This window comes from Eschrichtius robustus, chromosome 2, assembly GCF_028021215.1.
Source record: "Eschrichtius robustus isolate mEscRob2 chromosome 2, mEscRob2.pri, whole genome shotgun sequence".
Taxonomy (NCBI): Eukaryota; Metazoa; Chordata; class Mammalia; order Artiodactyla; family Eschrichtiidae; genus Eschrichtius; species Eschrichtius robustus.
The window spans coordinates 55,030,884-55,051,863 of NC_090825.1; the positions used below are offsets into that span (position 1 = coordinate 55,030,884).

Consider the following 20,980-nt stretch of genomic DNA (forward strand, 5'->3'; position numbering starts at 1 on the left):
CCCTGGAATGAGAACATAAGAAGTGTATTCAGCTTTTAATACCTTTCCTACCTATTAGAGATGACTTTGCTAATTTTCTTAACACGCCCTCTTAGTTCTTTTTCCCTAGAAGAGTGGTAACTAGGTTACTGACATTATTGTAAATCAGCTGTCTTCTCTATTACTTGCATGTTGTAGAATAAATTAGGTCACTACTAATTATTTCTTAGTTACTTGGGCTTTTCAAACAGAAGCAAAGTAACATTTAGGAAGATTAGTTCTGTGAACATTTAATGGTTTGTGCATGGTAACATGCCTATCGGTACTAGCAAGGAGACAATTGAAGTTGTCAAATTGTCAAGTGCCCTAAAAATATCCTACAGAATTTGTTGGAGCTCTTTACTTTTGTATCTCATTGTTAATACTGTAAATTTATATTGTACAGTATAAGGACTTTAATGTCAGATGTTATTTTTTCTTTAAATATTTATCTGAAAAATATTTTCTTTAGCATTTGTATAGTCATGGTCTTAAAAATCAACACTTGAGAAAGCTATTCTTGCTGTTATTCTCTTCATTTTCAGACAAGAGGGGCTGCTTTTTTCATTATTGCTGTGATCTGCCTATTGCTTTTCGACAATGATGATCTCATGGCTAAAATGGCTGAACACCGTATCCTTTTGCAAAAGATCGGAGTTTTTTAGTCTGGCACAATGGGAAATGAAGGAGTGACTGAATTATACTGATCAATCATGAATGAAACTTTCATAGATTGATGTAGGTATTCTAAATCAGTATTCAAATAACGAATAAATTCATTCTAAATTAAATATTTTATAGCATCTCAATATCTTTTACAGCACCCTAAGTTTTCAGAAATTTAGGGACAATGAAAGAATATTTTAGAATGTCCTGATGCTATTAAAAAAAAATAGGTGATTTACCACTCAACAAAATCAATCTATTTGCTCTCTTGTAATTTAACAATTTAAATGCTCCTTTTAGAAGTCAGTGGCAATTATTAAATATAAACTTTTTTGAGATTAAATGAAAAACCTTTGGCATCTTGCCTGAAAGAAGAAGTTCAAATTCCTTAACCTGGTATTCGCTCTCTTGCTCTAAATTATTATTTCCAACTCAGCCCCCACTCGTCTCTTATATAAACCCAACTTTCCAATCAAATATATCTACTCATTTTCCTCTGCAGTCATGCACTGTTCTTTCCTATCTACATACCGTTGCCCACTCCATTTAGCAGGACTCAGAACACCAGTTTTGATTCTTCTGGTTACTGATACTGCTGTAAAACCTATTAGTTAACTAATGTCAGTTTACTTTGTTACAGTGAAAGAGGACAGCATGACTTTGCAAAACTCCAGGTTGATTGTTAGACAGTTGTTGCCCACTGTACCCTCTTTTGCTTGCTGCTTGCTTTGCTGAGGCTTATGTGGTCAATGGCTTAGAAACAGATTTAGGACTGATTTTTACATGTCATATCCAATTCCATTGGATAGGAGTGATCTAAGGAGGTTCCTTGCTCTTGTCCCTTTGTCCTCTTTAGAGTATGCATGCATATGTCTTTTGGAGGTTAAGCACTAAAATTTAACAACTGTGCCTTAAGCACTATTATAATTGTTTTGGAGACAACAAAAGAAATATATATATAGGCCATTCTAATTTATAAATCATGTCCCAAAATTAAATTTTTAATTATTTTCTTTTGTTTTTAAGGGAAACATATTGTTGAGGATAGTCAGGTTTGCCCTCAGATTAGTGTATAGTCAACCCAAAATAATGTAGCTAAAATTCCAGGAGGACTTCAGGATTCAAAGAGTTAATATTTGGAATTTTTTTTCCTTCACTCCAACTCACTTAGCTGAAGGACATCATGACAGTGCTCTAACTCACATGCTTTACACAGCCATTGCCTTCTTAGGTGTGGCAGATCACAAGGTATGTTCTTTTCTTTGTTCCTAAGGTGATCAAGAGATTCTGAAAAGTTACAGCAACTGTAACTTTAAAAGTACATTTAAAATAAGTTATCAGTAATTTACAGTACTGCCAGCCATTTAAGTAGTTCAGTAATTTGGGTTATGGAAAAAACATGCTAGCTCCGTTTCTTTAAATATTATGTATTTAAGGCTTGAGTGTTAAACTGTGTGTTTCTAATGAGACTTATCTACTTTTACTCATAGGGTGGAGTATTATTGCTAGTACTGGCTTTGTGTTGTAAAGTTGGTTTTCATACAGCTTCCAGAAAACTCTCTATAGATGTTGGTGGAACCAAACGTCTTCAAGCTTTATCCCATCTTGTTTCTGTGCTTCTCTTATGCCCATGGGTCATTGTTCTTTCTGTGACAACTGAGGTAAGAGCAGGAATTTACTGGTAATAAGTAAAATAAGTTGCTGTTATTTATAGATTTTAGTTCAGTACATTGTATTTTATTTCAATTTGATGTTGCAAGTGGCTTTAAATTATCAAGTACTATTACATTTATATATCCCTCCCATTCCTGTGGCCCATAGGAATCAGTTAAATACTAATAATAATATTAATAATAATTTAATACCTACCCACAAACCCAAGGATTGTGTATCGCCAAGTATTTATAAAATTATTAAACAATAATGCTTCTTTGTTGAATACTTTGGGGAGTACTAGGAAAATGTGCCAATATCTTATAACTCTTATATTTTGGCATTTTACAAATCATATTGAATCATGGGAATATTTGTTTATACATAAAGCGATTAACTGAAATATAAGATGTGAACTTTATACCCATACGGTATTAACAAATTTTTTTTTTTAATTTCTAGAGTAAAGTCGAGTCTTGGTTTTCTCTCATTATGCCTTTCACAACGGTTATTTTTTTTGTCATGATCCTGGATTTCTATGTCGATTCCATTTGTTCAGTCAAAATGGAAGTTTCCAAATGTGCCCGATATGGATCCTTTCCCATTTTTATTAGTGCTCTACTTTTTGGAAATTTTTGGACGCATCCAATAACAGACCAGCTTCGGGCCATGAACAAAGCAGCACACCAGGAGAGCACAGAACACGTCCTTTCTGGAGGAGTGGTAGTGAGCGCTATATTCTTCATTTTGTGTAAGCATTTTTCCCCTTGGCAAATTTCATCTTATGGATTCTGATGTTCAGTCATTTACTGAACTTGGGAATTTGTTCAATGCTTCATACATTTAATGCTGATAGATACTGTGCTAGGTTTTGCTGGCTTAAATTTTTTTAACTTTTGTAATATTCCTTTTTTTTTTTCCTTCCATTTTTAGCTGCCAACATCTTATCATCTCCTTCTAAGAGAGGACAGAAAGGTACCCTAATTGGATATTCTCCTGAAGGAACACCTCTTTATAACTTCATGGGTGACGCTTTTCAGCATAGCTCCCAGTCAATCCCTAGGTTTATTAAGGAATCACTAAAACAAATTCTTGAGGAGAATGACTCTAGGCAGATCTTTTACTTCTTGTGCTTGAATCTGGTAAGAGTTTTAAATATTAGTGGCATATCTTAAAAGCTTAATCTTTTAATTTTGACAGTTCTGGTATAATTTTATAATTCCCAAATAATTTTAGTAATTAGATATGGGCTAAAATTATATTTTCTCTAAGTATTAGAAAGATTACAGGATCATATTCACACTACTTAAACAATTTTTTGAAGTATTTTAGAAACGTTGGTTTAGTGTGCTATTTCAAAGTAGTAGATATAGTAGTTTATAAAGATTTTTATCAGGAATTCCCTGGCAGTCCAGTGGTTAGAACTTCTTGCTCTCGCTGCCAGGGGCCCAGGTTCAATCCCTGGTCGGGGAACTAAGATCCCACAAGCCACACGGCACAGCCAAAAAGAAAAAAAGATTTTTATCTACTCCTTATAAGATCTCACTACCCACCAGATTGCTAACATTTTATAGTCTAGTTTATTTAGTTCTACAGACATATAAATAAAACTATCTCCTTTTAAATAGTTTATAAGATAGACATATCTGATTTAGCTTGATTTCTTATAGTTTATATGAAATGAGGTTTCTTGTATGAGAACCAGTTAAATAACGAAAGAGACAAGTGTATAATATCTTCAAGTAAGGTTTGGGTAACTAAGGGTTAAAATCCTTATGATTAAATTCTGATAAATCTCTCTTGAAACAGTATTTCCCAACATACTCCTATTTTTTTTTAAACGTGTTTTAGCTTTTTACCTTTGTGGAATTATTCTATGGCGTGTTGACCAATAGTCTGGGTCTGATCTCAGATGGATTTCACATGCTCTTTGACTGCTCTGCTTTGGTCATGGGACTTTTTGCAGCCCTGATGAGTAGGTGGAAAGCAACTCGGATTTTCTCCTATGGGTAGGTACACTAACTGTCAAGGCTTGTAGCAAATTCCATCTTATAGAATAAAGTTTTACTACTTTTAATACAAATTTAATTTTTCAGAGCTTCATTTTTCTTTAATTTAAAGTAGATAAGAGAAACTAAACCAAGCATTTGATAAATACTGAATGGCAGTAAGCTTAAGACTATATACTCCCTGACAAATCCCTCTCATAGGTAGATAGCAAAAAATCAGTTAAATAGTGAGCTATTTGGCCAACAGTGTTTCTTTGAGGTAATGGAATGTTCATGGGCATTCACATCTTTGCAGTTAGAAAGAGAATTCAAAATTTGAAGTGGCTCTGCATGCAGTATCCTTTCACCAAGTCATCATTCAGTTCAGCGAATATTAGAATCTCTGATTTGTGCAAGATATTTTGATAAGAACTATTGTAAATAGGTTAATAAATTCAGCTCTTACTTTCAGCTGTTTATATTTTGAAAGATGGATGAGCCAAAATTACAAAAACTTTTGATACAAAGCCGAATCTATGTGCTGTGACGGAGATACAGAGAACGCCAAAGGCTTAAAGGAGAGAGAAATAACTTCTTGCTAAGAAATTAGGACAGGCTTTGTGTAAGAAGGGACGTTGAAGAAGGACTTTGATAAATATATAAAATTTCAACAAACATATATGTATGGAAAGAACCTTCCAGCATTAGTATGATATTTAAAATCTTGGTAATTTTCTAGTCTTACTATTTGTGTAATTGAAAATCTGTCATTGAAAATCATTTCCTCATTTGTAACGTAATAATGTTTATACTTTAAAAATATTTGTCATTTCCCTTTTCTAAAAATATATTCTACATTTTTAGGTATGGCCGAATAGAAATTCTCTCTGGATTTATTAATGGGCTTTTTCTAGTGGTAATAGCTTTTTTTGTGTTTATGGAATCAGTGGCTAGATTAATTGATCCTCCGGAATTAGACACACACATGTTAACAGTAAGTCTTTTCATTTTCCTATTTGAATTTCTACTCAAACTCATACAGCTTTTTCCCTGCTAAAGTTTAACTACTTGTAGTTATTGACCTAGGAAGGTTTTATTTATTTTTTTTTAATTTAAATCAACATAACTTCCTATCTTGCTATTTACATGTACACTGCTGACTCTTCAAAATTAATTAATACACTTTTCTCTAACACGCTATTAGTCAAATATTAGATAACATTCTAGAACAGTTTTTTTTCTGCCTAATTAAGCGTTTTTGTTTGAAGATGTGTTTTTGAATACCTGAGGAAATGTTCAAAGGCTTTACTCTAGGTTAAATTACTGCTATGGCAACTTTAAATGTTTTCCCTGTACCTCCAGATCTTTACATGTGATGTTTCTTATAGTTCTCACGCCCTTCCCTCACTTCTGCCCTTTTAGGCTTTGCTTTTAAGTTGCCTTTGGTGGGATACTTTCCCTTAGTCCCTCTCTTCCCACCTTAAAGTGTGTTAGATTTCCCTTTCTGAATATTCCCATTGTATCTTGTGCAACCTTCTTTTAGCAACATTGACTTATAACTGTTGTTTAGTTTGTCATTCTTCCACAATTAAGATGTGTGTCGCTCAATATCAAAAACACAAACAACCCGATCCAAAAATGGGCAGAAGACCTAAATAGACATTTCTCCAAAGAAGACATACAGATTGCCAACAAACACATGAAAGGATGCTCAACATCACTAATCATTAGAGAAATGCAGATCAGAACTGCAATGAGGTATCACCTCACACGGGTCAGAATGGCCATCATCCAAAAATCTACAAACAATAAATGCTGGAGTGGGTGTGGAGAAAAGGGAACCCTCTTGCACTGTTGGTGGGAATGTAAATTGATACAGCCACTATGGAGAACAGTATGGAGGTTCCTTAAAAAACTAAAAATAGAACTACCATATGACCCAGCAATCCCACTACTGGGCATATACCCTGAGAAAACCATAATTCAAAAAGACTCATGTACCACAATGTTCATTGCAGCTCTATTTACAATAGCCAGGACATGGAAGCCACCTAAGTGTCCATCAACAGATGAATGGATAAAGATGTGGTACATATATACAGTGGAATATTACTCAGCCATAAAAGAAACGAAACTGAGTTATTTGTAGTGAGGTGGATGGACCTAGAGTCTGTCATACAGAGTGAAGTAAGTCAGAAAGAGAAAAACAAATACCGTATGCTAACACATATATATGGAATCTTAAAAACAAACAAACAAAAAAAATGGTTCCGATGAACCTAGGGGCAGGACAGGAATAAAGACGCAGACGTAGAGAATGGACTTGAGGACGTGGGGAGGGGGAAGGGTAAGCTGGGACGAAGTGAGAGAGTAGCATGGACACATATATACTACCAAATGTAAAATAGCTAGCTAGTGGGAAGCAGCCACAGACCACAGGGAGATGAGCTTGGTGCTTTGTGACCACCTAGAGGGGTGGGATAGGGAGGGTGGGAGGTAGACGCAAGAGGGAGGAGATATGGGGATATATGTATACGTATAGCTGATTCACTTTGTTATAAAACAGAAACAAACACACCATTGTAAAGCAATTATACTCCAGTAAAGATGTTAAAAATTTTTTTTAATTAAAAAAAATTAAAAATAAAACAAATGGATTTCTCTAAAGGAGAAATTGTAGATGTATGTAAATTAAGTAGTGCCCTGAACTAGAGCTACTATTCAAAATCATTTTGTAAGAGGGGATAATCAAGGGTAAGGATCCTTTGGGGTGTTATTGTGGCACCATTAAATCAAGATAATCTCATTTACTTTGTTTTTTAAAAAATGCTTTTCCGCTGTACTTTTTTTACTTTGGGAAATTTTACTGTAGTTAAGAAACAGTAAGAGTGTGTTTATTTGGAATCCACTTATTAGTAAATTACTATCATTGCCTTTTAAAGTATTGATATTTACCTAGTAATATAAATGAGATTTCAGGTACAGTGTATACTTGCTCTAGTAAGCAGTACTTTCAAACTCTTTATTTAAATAAACAAAACAAAACTTTAGCATCATTTATTTATTCATAAACCCTGAATCAAGTACATTTTTATTCTTAATCATTTAGTTAAAGCAAATCTAAATCCTTTTACTTGTCAACACTTTGGTATTTGAAAGTTAAATGCTTCTTCTAAAATATTCTAAAATTCACACTTTTAAAATTTTCTTATTGAATTTAATGAGGTTTTACTATGAATATTTTCAAAACTGTAAACCAAAAAACATATATAGCTACATAATAACTTTTAAATAACAAGTTTATTTTTTTAATTACAAATTTAAAGGTTTTCTTTTTTCTTTTTTGCTAGCCAGTCTCAGTTGGAGGGCTGATAGTAAACCTTATTGGTATCTGTGCCTTTAGCCATGCCCATAACCATACCCATGGAGCTTCTCAAGGAAGCTGTCACTCATCTGATCACAGCCATTCACACCATGTGCATGGACACAGTGACCATGGGCACGGTCACAGCCACGGATCTGCAGGCAGAGGCATGAATGCTAACATGAGGGGTGAGTCCTTGCCAGATACTGTCCTACCTTTCAACTGTGTTCTGAATTGTCATTGTTTATTTGTATTTAGTATTGGGTTCTTGGTACAATTTTATTTTAAAAAACCAACCTGTAACTAAAAAGAGATCTAAAGTCATCTGTTACAGAAAATGCTCACAACTGTTCATAAATGTCAATTTTTTAAAATAAATTATTGTAATTATAGAGTCTTTTTCATAGTGACACTTGAGTAAATATTAGTTGCAAGGGAAACTGTGCATTACGCACTTTCACTATAAAAGAACTGAGAAGTTTTATTGTACTGAAAAAAAATATGGGGAAGTATCATTTATGTTGAGATATTTATTCTGATGTTTTATTTTTTTATTTATTTTTTTGGCCGCGCCGCGTGGCTTGTGGGATCTTAGTTCCCCAACCAGGGATTGAACCCTCACCCTCAGCAGTGAAAGTGCGGAGTCCTAACCTCTGGACCGCCAGAGAATTCCCTATTCTGATATTTCAGTAGAAATAATTTAGGTAATGTCAAAACTTGGCTCATGTATATGATTTCTAGGAAGCTTTCTCAGACACCATCATAAAATTCACCACACTGGTAATAGTTGCCCACATCCTTACTTCACCACTATGCCATGAATTCCTTGATGGAAGTGACCATGTTTAGTCATTTTGAAGTACCAGCCCCTAGCAGAGGACCTGGTGAATAATAGGTACCTCGTAATATTTGTAGAATGAATAAAAGAACTAAATTAAATGTGCTTTAATTTTTAATATTTTATATATCTTACTTGTAGGTGTATTTCTACATGTTTTGGCAGACACACTTGGCAGTATTGGTGTGATCGTATCCACCATTCTTATAGAGCAGTTTGGATGGTTCATTGCTGATCCCCTCTGTTCTCTTTTTATCGCTATATTAATATTTCTCAGTGTTGTCCCACTGATTAAAGATGCCTGTCAGGTTCTCCTTCTGAGACTGCCACCAGAATATGAAAAAGAACTACATATTGCCTTAGAAAAGGTACTGTGTATAATTTCTTTACTAGTCTTCTTCCTTTTAAAATAGCATTTGAAATTAAATAAGTTGACCTAATAAGAAATGAAAATGACAGTCTTGTAGAAAAATGGACTGATAATATAAACAGGCAATTCATAGAAAAACCAAACACAAAATAGAATGTATTTCAGCTTGTGGTTTGCCATATCTTATTTATTTATTTGTTTTGTTTGTTTATTTGTTTATTTATTTATTGGCTGCATTGGGTCTTCGTTGCTGTGCGCGGGCTTTCTCTAGTTGCGGTGAGTGGGGGCTACTCTTCGTTGCGGTGCGCGGGCTTCTCATTACGGTGGCTTCTCTGGTTGCAGAGCACGGGCTCTAGGCACACGGGCTTCAGTAGTTGTGGCACGCGGGCTGAGTAGTTGTGGCACATAGACTTAGTTGCTCCACAGCATGTAGGATCTTCCCAGACCAGGGCTCGAACCTCTGTCCCCTGCATTGGCAGGCGTATTCTTAACCACTGCGCCATCAGGGAAGTCCCTGACATATCATATTAAATAATTAGGATCTGCTGATGAACAGTTGGCATCTTGAATACTTAAGGTATAGCATCTTAACCCACTGGTTTCATAAATAAAATTAGTAAAGTTTTCTCACTTTCTCATAATTGGCGACTAATACATCCTACTAAAAAAGAAAGTTTTTTATTTCAAAAATAATACATATCCATTACAGAAAGCTTCAAAGTAGAAAAAAATAAAAAAATAATAATCACATATAATTTCACCACCTGGAAAGAAACACTTTTTTTTTTTAATTTATCTATTTATTTATTTATTGTTTTGTTTGTTTGTTTGGCTGCATTGGGTCTTATTTGCTGCGCACGGGCTTTCTCTAGTTGTGGTGAGCAGGGGCTACTCCTCATTGCGGTGCGTGGGCTTCTCATTGCGGTGGCTTCTCTTGTTGCAGAGCACGGGCTCTAGGCATGTGGGCCTCAGTAGTTGTGGCTTGCAGGCTCTAGAGCTCAGGCTCAGTAGTTGTGGCGCACAGGCCCAGTTGCTCCATGGCATGTGGGATCTTCCCGAACCAGGGCTTGAACCCATGTCCCCTGCATTGGCAGGCGGATTCCTAACCACTGCCCCACCAGGGAAGCCCAGAAACACTTTCAAGAGTCATTTTTCTGTATGAAAATATTTTTAAAATAAAAATGGCCAAAAAAATGTTTTGTACTGCTTTGTAAATTTTTCCCCACTTAATTATGTCATGTTGATAAATATTCTAATACATTTTTAATGACAGGGTAGTGTTACATTGTGTGGATAGTCTATAATTTATTTAACTAGCCCTCCATTGTTGAACATGAAGGATATCTTTTTCATGTGTTATCTCAAATATAACAATACTGGAATGTTTGTATCAATATAAAGGAAACAACATGGTTTATTGAACGTATCCAATGTTTAGACTAGACAAAGTACATCTTATATCGGTGAAAATGGGTGTAAAGGCACCTGTGTAACCCTGTTCACTTCCTAGTCCAAACTTCCTTCCCTGGCATCAGTGCCAGGTCAAAATATTTTAGACACCTTTACTTGAAGTTAGTTGTCCCTCCCATTCCTTTCTCATTTCTGGGGTCTGCTTATTACTTTTTTTTTTAATCGGCTTAATAATGGTTTCTGGACTAAAAAGACTGCTTTGTGTTCAGTAAATTAGCCTTCAAATCCATTTATATCACCTCTCCTTTTATTTGACAGCTACAGAAAATTGAAGGATTAATATCATACCGAGACCCACATTTTTGGCGTCATTCTGCCAGTATTGTGGCAGGAACAATTCATATACAGGTGACATCTGATGTGCTGGAACAAAGAATAGTACAGCAGGTAATAATCTTAAGTTTTTAAAATAATTTCAGTTGAGGTAATTGCACACATTGTAAGTTATACAGCTCAGTAGTCATTTAATTGTTTAAAAATATCATTCTTACAGCTGTCCAAGGATAAGTTATTTTTTTACATCTAGATTTGTTTTATATCCAAAAATGGTAAAAAATAAAGTCAAGTTTTAGTATGTGGAGGACAAGCTTAAGTTAATGTAAAAAAAAAATTCATTTGTAATCCACCTTGGTTCCCAATAGATGGTCCAGAAATAAGTTATTATAAATATAGTCCTAAGTTAATAATAATAATAATAATAATAAAGTTGGCAGGTATGTGTCATGGTTGGAGATAAGGATCAAAACAGTTCCTGTATCCCTATTCTAGACCTACCGAATTGGAAACAGTAGCTTTTTCCTTTTCTACTTTGAATGTCAGGTCAGTGATTTACTGGCCTTCTAAAAGATCCTATGTAATATTTGACCAGCTAAATAATAAACATTACTTTAAGGACTTATCATTGACTATCTGTGGCTATTTAAAAAAATGTGATATCTATTATTTAATCCAAGTGCACTAAATGCATTAATGTAAATGCTTTTAAATGTTTGGATTTTTTATAACAGGTTACAGGAATACTTAAAGATGCTGGAGTAAACAATTTAACAATTCAAGTGGAAAAAGAAGCATACTTTCAACATATGTCTGGCCTAAGTACTGGATTTCATGATGTTCTGGCTATGACAAAACAAATGGAGTCCATGAAATACTACAAAGATGGTACTTACATCATGTGAGATAACTTGGGAATTACCCCTGGGGTATGAACAATGAAGATGAAATGACCGGGTATTTATAATATCGCCAGAAGGAAGAAAATTGCACATAATTGTACAGAAAAATTTTGTGGTATTTGAAAAAAATTTTAAAGCTCCCTACAGCTGGATCAAGGAATCTTTCTTAAAGGAAATTTAAATACAGAATGAAGCGTTAATTATACAAGTAAAATAATTGTTTAAATTATGTGTAAAACAGGAAACTTAAAATTTAAGTGAACATGATGTATCATATCATCTTCAAAAGTGAACATATAATGATGGATTCTAGTGAAGACCAAAATAACTTCTGTGTGTTTACTTTCTGTAAGAAAGCATCTCCATTGTAAATAATGTATTTACATGTTTATTACAAAGACCCAAATGAAAAATTTTTAGTCAATTTTTTGCATAGCCCTAGGATAAAATAGGAATAAAAGTTCTATATTTATGGATTTTCTGTATATAAAACTGGTTTCTAATTATAACCTAAATCCATTAAGTAAAACCTGTATTGCCACTTTAAACTAAATTATTTGGGAGAAACTTCAACCACTGATATGAGGCAGCAGTGAGAATAGTGAAGGATAACATGACAGTTTTTGATGTATTACAAAAGCCAACCACTCTGTAAAATAAATTTTTTTACTTTTGGTAATATTTGCAAATGCATAATTACTTTATTAGGGTAAAGAACTTAGACTAAGTTGTGTTCATGTTATTCACTCTGTCTTCTTCCTCTAAAGTAGAATATTCCATTTCTTGTTATGCATCTGGCATTCCAAGTTGCTTATTAAGCTGGTATCCAAGCAGTGCTAGGCTTTTCATCTTTTCATATGTTGTGGAACAGCCAGTGGAGAGAGTCATAAATAATTGTCAACTCAGAGTTAATTTTCTGCCTATAGATGTAACTTTTTCTTTTTTTTTAATTTCTGGAACATGTAGATATAGAAGAAATATCAAAGAATTAGGTGGTTATTTTAAAGTTTAGTAAGTAAATCTTGTTCATAAACCCTTGGGCACTATGAAATCACAATACTTACTCTATAACTACTTTCTATAGTAATATCTATATTTTTTCATTTCCAATTTAAACTGAATGTATAGTCTGAAAAGACTATATGATAAATAGATACATCATAATATATGCAGTTTTATGAACACCAAAGAATGTTGACCAAGAGAAACTTTCGAATACCTATTTATAAGCATCTGAGTATTTTCACTCTTATACTAGGAATTTTGATAAGTAGGATGAATTAATTTTAGTATGGATACTATTTTCTTATCTATACCATAATGGCAAACATGTATTATAAATCATATTTTTGTCTTACAAATTTTAAAATGTGAGAGGTTTTAGAAATTTGTTATAAGTTATTTTGATATTCCTTGTCTTCTCTTTACACATTTTCTGGTCCAGAATCTTCAATACATATTAAAATTTTTGAGTGGTGGGAAAATAATTGCATATTGATGTTTTAATGTAATTTTTATACATTAAAAAATTTTAAGTAGATAGGTACAATAAATATTACATCATTTTCTTAATCGTCATTTCCCTTGGAAGGCATAAAAATAGCAAGAAAATTAAACTAATGTGATGGACAGCTCTCAAGATGAGAGAGAACGCAACACTGAAGGGTGAGGGAGTGCAGATGGAAAGTAGGGAAACTCCAGTATGGAGAGCACCAGGGTACTGGTTCTGGCTCATACAAACCATATGACTTTAGGCAAATCAGCCTCTCTGGGTATCTTTTTTTTCCTCATACATAAAATGAGAATACAATCTGCTCAAATTCACGAATACGGAGCAACTGGAACCCACACACTGCCAGTAGGAATATGAAATGACACAGCCACTTTGGAGAACCATTTGGCAATTTCTTTTAACATTAAGCATACAGCTCTCCTGTGACCCAGCAGTTCTACTCCTGGGTATTTACCCAAGAGAAATGGAAACATGTCTATAAGAAGAGTGGTACAAGAATGTACATCTTCATGAGACCCCAAAACCGGAAAGAATCCAAATGTCCATCATCAAGAGAATGGATAAGTAAGTTATGGTGTATTTACAATGGACTACTTACTCAGCAGTTTTTTAAAAATTACTGTTACAAGCAATATAAATGAATGTCAAAAACATTATAAGTGAGGGGCTTCCCTGACAGTCCAGTGGTGAAGTCTCTGTGCTCCCAATGCAGGGGGCACGGATTCGATCCCTGGTCGGGGAACTAAGATCCTACATGCTGCAGGGTGCGACAAAAAAATATATGTGTGTGTGTGTGTGTGTGTATATATATACATATAATTGAAAGAAGACAGCCACAAAAGAGGTCTACTATATGGTTCCATGTATATAAAGTACAAAAACAGAGAAGACTACTCTATAGTGATAGAGCATAGAAATTTTCAATAGAGCATTAATTTTCAATTGCTGTCATAACAAATTACCATAAACTTAGGGCTTAACACAAACTTATTATCTTACAGTTCTGTAGGTCAGAAGTCCAGTATGGGACTCACTGGGCTAAAATCAAGTTGCCACCGGGCTGCATTTCTTTCTGGAGGCTCTCAGAATCCATTTCCTTGCTCATTCAAGTTGTTGGCTGAATTCAGTCCTAATGGTTGTGACTGAGGTCCCTGTTTCTTTGCTGGTATTCCCAGCTTCTAGAGACCACCTGCATTTTTTGGCTTATGGCCCCTTTCCTCCATCCTCAAAGCCAACAAGAGTAGGTCATGTGCTTCTTATACTTCAAATCTCTCCTGCCTCTTCTTCCACTGTAGCACCTTTCTCTGACTCACTCTTCTGTCTTCCGGACTCTTGGGGTTACATTGGGCCCACCCAGGTACCAGATAATCCCCTATCTCAAAGTCCCTTTTGCCATGTAACATAGTCACAGGTATGTTCATAGTCACAGGTTCTGGGCATTAGGACAAGGACATCTTTCTAGGGGGTCGTTATTTTGCCTGCCACATGTTTGCCTTGCAAAGACTGGGAGTTTGTTAGGGAAAAAGAAGGGCAGGGAGATCTTTTTGGAGTGATGGAAGTGTTCTATATCTAGAGCACAGTGGTGGTTACACAGGTGTAAACAATTGCCAAAATCTTAAGTATAACTTCTGCATTTTCTTTTTCAAGTGCTTTTATAATTTGCTAGTAATTATTCGAAGCTACTGTGTGGTAGGCACACAATTATCCACTTTTTTCTCCTAGTACTCTGGTATTATCACATAATAAGTTAGCTATAACTGATCTAGTTCAATAACACAGTATAGTGGACTAGATTTTTTTCAGATACATTGTTCCTCTTTGTGGCTATTTTCCACTTGAATTTAAAGGCCAAGGAGGTTTCCTCTGCAACAAACTACAATACATAGATCTGTCAATGTTAATATTCACATAGTTATGGAAAGCCTGTTTAAGAAAATAATACAATTCAGTAGTTTATTTATGGTTTTTTAAACATTGAATAAATCCATTCATACTCAACAAAATTCATTGAAGTTCTTTATAGCAAGACACTGCTCTAGGAGCTAGGGATAAAATCACCGATAAAACAGTCCTGCCCTAAAGGAGCTTACTTTCAAGTGTAGGAGACAGACTAATATGTAAAAATGTCAGATTGTTTTGAGCACTATGAGGAAAAAGCAATAACTTATTGAACCCTTGCTATGTACCAGGTGGGCAGTGTTCTAAGCAATCAATAAGTGTAATTATTATCCCCATTTTACTGATGAGGAAACTGAGGAAGAAAAAGGTTAACTTGCCCCCAGATCATACACCCAGTAAGTGGTAAAGCCAACTGTCCAAACCAGGCACTCTGGTTTCACCCTTAACAGGGGTGCTAGAGAATGGCCAAAAAGGATCTCTATGGGGGAAGACAACCTGATTTGAGTAAGGAAGCAAATGGTACATAGTATCTTAGACCGTATTCTATTTTTTTTTTATAAATTTTTTTTTTAATTTATTTATTTATTTTATTTTTGGCTGCGTTGGGCCTTTGTTGCTGCACGCGGGCTTTCTCTAGTTGTGGTGAGCGGGGGCTACTCTTCGTTGCGGTGCGGGGGCTTCTCACTGCGGTGGCTTCTCTTGTTGCGGAGCATGGGCACTAGGCACGTGGGCTTCAGTAGTTGTGGCACGTGGGCTCAGTAGTTGTGGCTCGCGGGCTCTAGAGCGCAGGCTCAGTAGTTGCGGCGCACAGGCTTAGTTGCTCTGCAGCAAGTGGGATCTTCCTGGACCAGGGCTCGAACCCGTGTCTCCTGCGTCGGCAGGAGGATTCTTAACCACTGAGCCACCAGGGAAGTCCCGTATTCTATTAATAGCCACCATTCTATCCTGAAAGAACATCAAATGTAAGGCATTTGAGGCAGGAGGTGGTTAGCATGATAGAAGAAAAGCAAGAAGGCCAATGTGATAGCAGCAAAATTAGGCAGATGGTGTAGTAAGGACATGGAAAGTCTGTGAAGGGCTTTGAGTAAGGGACTGAAGAGCCTAGTGGAATCCAAGGAAGAGTTAGAAGGCTTTTGCCCAAGCCTAAATGAGAGAGGATGGGGACTTGGGTAGACTAAGCATCATGTTCATTGCCTCTTACCCATAAGCTCGCTGTTTAAGGTAAAAAAATCAGACACAAACTCTGCCTTCACTATGCTTATTACAGTAGGGAAGATAAGATGTATGTAACTATAATTCAAGATTTAGAGAGATTTGGTGCCGTAAGGGAGTGGCAAAGTTCAGAAAATGGAGAAGTTACTTTTAGTTGACGGGAAGAGGGTGAGGCTTCACAAAGGAGGTGACATTTGATAGATCGAAGAGACCAGTGGGGTTGGAAATAGAAGGCAAGGGGATTAATTTCCTCTGGAGTAAAGTGTGTATACCCATCAGTAGTTCAGTTTTGCACAATCATGGCTTTCGGGTGTGGGTGTGGAGTTAGTAGGCCTCTGATTACGAAGGTTAGGAGCAGGGCATTGAGGATATTTGAATACCAGGTTACAGGTTAACCACATGGGGCTTCCCTGGTGGCGCAGTGCTTAAGACTCCGCGCTCCCAATGGAGGGGGCCCAGGTTCCATCCCTGGTCAGGGAACTAGATCCCACATGCATGCCGCAACTAAGAGTTTGCATGCCACAACAAAGGAGCCCTGGAGCCTCAACTAAGGAGCCTGCCTGCCACACTAAGACCCGGCACAACCAAAATAAAGAGAGGGAGGGAAGGAGGGAGGGAGGGAAGGAGGAAGGAAGGAAGGAAGGAAGGGAGGGGGGAAGGAAGGAAAAGTTAACCACAGACCTGTTAGGTAATCATATGGGGGTTCATCGTCTAGCTCTGTAAAAATCATCAGGTAAGTTACAGTGACTTATACTCTTCAAATGCCTTATTTCAAGTAGGGTTTCCTATTGTTGGTTGCCTTGATTTTCCATAGGAGCAGGATAGGAATGCCTAATATGAAAGACTGCAATTGATATAGTGGGCTGGACACTGGCTGGCCTAGGAGTCAGACTCTCCCCCATAGCTGTGGTCTAAGGGCCAGTCGCTTATTCTCTGACTTAAAATGATAGGGTTTAGATCCAGTGAATATAAGGTGACCAAGCCCTTGCACTCCTATGCAATCAAGGCAATAGTCCTTTTTTTTTTTTTTGGCCGCAACGCCGGGCTTGCGGGATCTTAGTTCTGCGCCCCCTGCAGTGAAAGCGCAGCGTCCTAATCACTGTCCCAAGGCAATAGTCCTAAATTAATCTGTGGGAACCATTTTTGTTAAAGGCAACAGATGCATTAAATGCCTAAAGTGTACATAGCCGGGTGGATGATACAAAGAGGTCTGATATGGTCTCTGCCCTCACAAGAAGGCAATAGTTACTGAGCATATAAAAATATGTAAAAGCAGGAAAGAGATACACACTGAGAGAAAGGTAAATGTAATATTGCTCTGAGTTCCGAGGAAGAAGAGAACTCTTTCTCTTGGAAGATTACAAGAACCTTTACAGAGGAGGGGACATACATTTTCAATAATCGGGAAAAATCAGTGCACTTCGCTATGATTTTGAAGTTTGACTTGTCCATATCTTGGCTACATGAAAAATTAAATCTGCTTAAACTCTGAACTTCAGGCTTATCAGCTAGGAGCACCAGGGAGTTCTGGGGGGGTCAGCAGCACCTTTCATCTGCTTCCACTTCTGACCCCACCAAACAGACAACTGTAAAGTACAGCTGGGCACCAACAAAAGACTATTAAACTGTGCTTTTAATTTTGCTCTGTACTGTACCCCATGTTACTCAGCCCCAGTCTTAGAATCTCAGGCTACTCAGCCTTCTAGAAAGACTACTCACTGTGCAAAGACTAATTACTCTGCAAACCGAGTAAGGACAGATACAGCAGGAGTGATTTGTGGAAGAGAATCCTTTCTTCAATTTCCAGGACCAGTATATGGCCCTCTCATCCTCCATCACTTTTTTCTTGGACCTCTGTTATTACTTGCGCTTCTTCTTCATTCCCTCTTATTTGTCTCCATCTTCTTACTATCACTTAACTCAGCAAACAGAAGGTCCTAGGAGGTTTGAAGTTAGGCTTTACAGTAGATTTCTCAAATGTGTAAGACATCTAGTTGTGAAATACTTCACCTCATGGAGCATAACTTATTCCCAGAGTAGTGTCTGTAGGAAAAAAAAAAAAAATTCCCTTGCTGGACTGCTATAATTAATCACAATTGTCAACAAAAATTCAATTAACAGTCAAGAAGAAAAAAGGGAATTTTATTCAAGCTAAACTAAGGATCATAACCTGGGAGACAGACTCTCAGAAAGCTCTGAGAACTGTTCTACAGTTAGAAGTTGAAGCCACAATCATATATATTTTCGAGACAAAAGATCATACATCAAAATGACATACTGATATTCTACATAAAGTTCACCAAAGATACATAGTCCAGGTAAGCTCCTACAAAGTGAGCAGCAAGTCACCATGACCCCCTACAGAGTTGGGAAAGAACACTGTTCTTTTTTGAAGGTACACTGCTAGGGTCAGAAGAAAGGAAGAAAGGTGATCTTTACAGTTGAGCAGACACTCCTATCTTTAAGAAGTTCTAGTTAATGTGTAATGCATATGCACACTGCACATTTGGGAGGGAGGGAGGAGACCCAAACAGACAGGAAGGGAGAATTTTATGTTTAAATTTTCTTGCCCTGCCTTAAAATGTAAATTTTGTTTCATCACAATAAATAGAGCCTCAGCGATAAGATGTTTTTGCATGAGGGCCAATTCAAGAAAAGTTTAAATATATACAGACAGACTTCTCTGGTGGCACAATGGTTAAGAAGCCACCTGCCATTGCAGGGGACACGGATTTGATCCCTGGTCCGGGAAGATCCCACATGCTCCAGAGCAACTAAGCCCGTGCACCACAACTACTGAGCCTGCGTTCTAGAGCCCGCGAGCCACAACTACTGAGCCCGTGCGCCTAGAGTCCGTGCTCCACAACAAAGAGAAGCCACCACAATCAGAAGCCCGTGCACCACAACAGAGTAGCCCCTGCTCGCCACAACTAGAGAGAAAGCCCGTACACAGCAACGAAGACCCAATGCAGCCAAAAATAAATAAATTTTAAAAATAAATAAATATATACAGATCACATTCTAAATATAACAAAAACAATTTTTCACTACCTTCTCAAATACCAATTCTTTTTTTTTTTAATTTTTTTAATTTATTTATTTATTTTTGGCTGCGTTGGGTCTTTGTTGCTGTGCGCGGGCTTTCTCTAGTTGCGGCGAGCGGGGGCTACTCTTCGTTGCGGTGTTGCAGGCTTCTCATTGCGGTGGCTTCACTTGTTACGAAGCATGGACTCTAGGCAGGCGGGCTTCAGTAGTTGTGGCACACAGGCTCAGTAGTTGTGGCTCGCGGGCTCTAGAGCGCAGGCTCAGTAGTTGTGGTGCACGGACTTAGTTGCTCTGCGGCATGTGGGATCTTCCCAGACCAAGGCTCAAACCTGTGTCCCCTGCATTGGCAGGCGGATTCTTAACCACTGTGCCACCAGGGAAGCCCTCAAATACCAATTCTTTAATACCCTTAACTCTGTAAACCAATTTTTGTGTTCTCCGTGCCCACACACCCACTGTGGGGTAGGAGTAGGAGCAGAAGCATCTTGAAGCTTTAAAATCTATGTACTCTTATATGGGAAGTCCCTGGCAGTCCAGTGGTTAGGACTCCGTGCTTCCACTTCAGGGGGCACAGGTTCGGTCCCTGGTCAGGGAACTAATATCCCACATGCCACGTGGCATGGCCAAAAAAAAAAAAGAGTATGTACTCTTATATGGGCATAGAATATTTTTGAAAGAAACCCAAGAACCTTTTAATATATTTTCCTTTGTGGAGGTGGACTAACTCTTTATTGTATAACCTCCTTGACTATTAAATATAGCATCTAAAACCTAAAACCTAAAAAAAAATTAAATTAAATTTTAAAAAAAGGCAAAACTCCCCCAGTGCTATCAACAATTTAAGGGACAGTGGTAAGGGGTTAAAATATACATCAGCTCTATAAATGTATACAGTCAATGTATGCAACTGAGGAAGTTATTTTATGGTGTTCTTATGTATACTGTCATCTTTTTCAACTCCTGTTTCTATCAACATTTTAGTGTGAATGTCCCTGATTTTAAGTCAATACAATCAACCACTCTCTGACTTTAAACTTAATTTTTTTTTCAGTTACACACGTGTATTGTTTTAAAAAGTCAAATGGTTCTTTTAAACTTATAACAAAATCAACACACCCCTGTCTCCCATTCCTGCTCTCTAAAAAGAATCATTTTCTATTCTTTTAACTGTGTGATTTGCTGTTTGCAGTCATAATTCTCAATAAAGTTCTTCTATTGCTATTTTTTTGGTAGCTGTTATACAGTTTTAAACATTACCCACTAACTTCTAACAATGGAAGATGAGGGTTTAGCTCTTTTATACCATCAGCACATATGCACACTCAAACACAACCCCCTCTCTCTCCCCACCATTCCAATATAACTGAACTCTAATTTGGGGTTAAATCAGTATTCAGTGTTTTAATTATTTTATGACCATATGATTTACCAAAGTGCCCTAAGTACCGTATTATGATTAGATTTCCAATTTTTCTTTTAACAGCTAGTTTGTTCCAGATTTAATAGTCCCTTGCTTATTTTGATTTGCCTAGTTTTTCTGTACCTATCGCTCATTAATCTCCAACTCCACCAGAAGTGTAAATCTCTTCTCAGTACATTCAAATACCTCAAGTAAGTTATCAATTTCATTTTTTTGCTTGGAGATGTCCCACTTAGAACCCACCTTCCTTATCATTCTATTCTAACGTGCCTGCTCCTCAGGCCAACTAAAAAGTGCCAGCCTAGGGTCACCTAAAGTCTTGGGAATTCCTTTTGCCTTTCTCCTGTGT

General features: G+C 36.8%; 1 protein-coding gene across 1 annotated transcript in view; it reads left to right on the plus strand.

Moving 5' to 3' along the window:
• SLC30A5 (solute carrier family 30 member 5) overlaps positions 1-12,221 on the plus strand; it is a 28,519-nt gene extending 16,298 nt beyond the window's left edge. Inside the window, exons 6-16 of the mRNA XM_068535448.1 lie at positions 564-651; positions 1,856-1,932; positions 2,175-2,345; positions 2,800-3,088; positions 3,271-3,479; positions 4,189-4,346; positions 5,190-5,319; positions 7,676-7,877; positions 8,669-8,895; positions 10,626-10,754; positions 11,375-12,221. Coding sequence (XP_068391549.1) covers positions 564-651; positions 1,856-1,932; positions 2,175-2,345; positions 2,800-3,088; positions 3,271-3,479; positions 4,189-4,346; positions 5,190-5,319; positions 7,676-7,877; positions 8,669-8,895; positions 10,626-10,754; positions 11,375-11,545 — 1,851 coding nt within the window. The 3' untranslated portion in view covers positions 11,546-12,221. The remainder of the gene's footprint in view (positions 1-563; positions 652-1,855; positions 1,933-2,174; positions 2,346-2,799; positions 3,089-3,270; positions 3,480-4,188; positions 4,347-5,189; positions 5,320-7,675; positions 7,878-8,668; positions 8,896-10,625; positions 10,755-11,374) is intronic.
• The last annotated feature ends 8,759 nt before the right edge of the window (positions 12,222-20,980 follow it).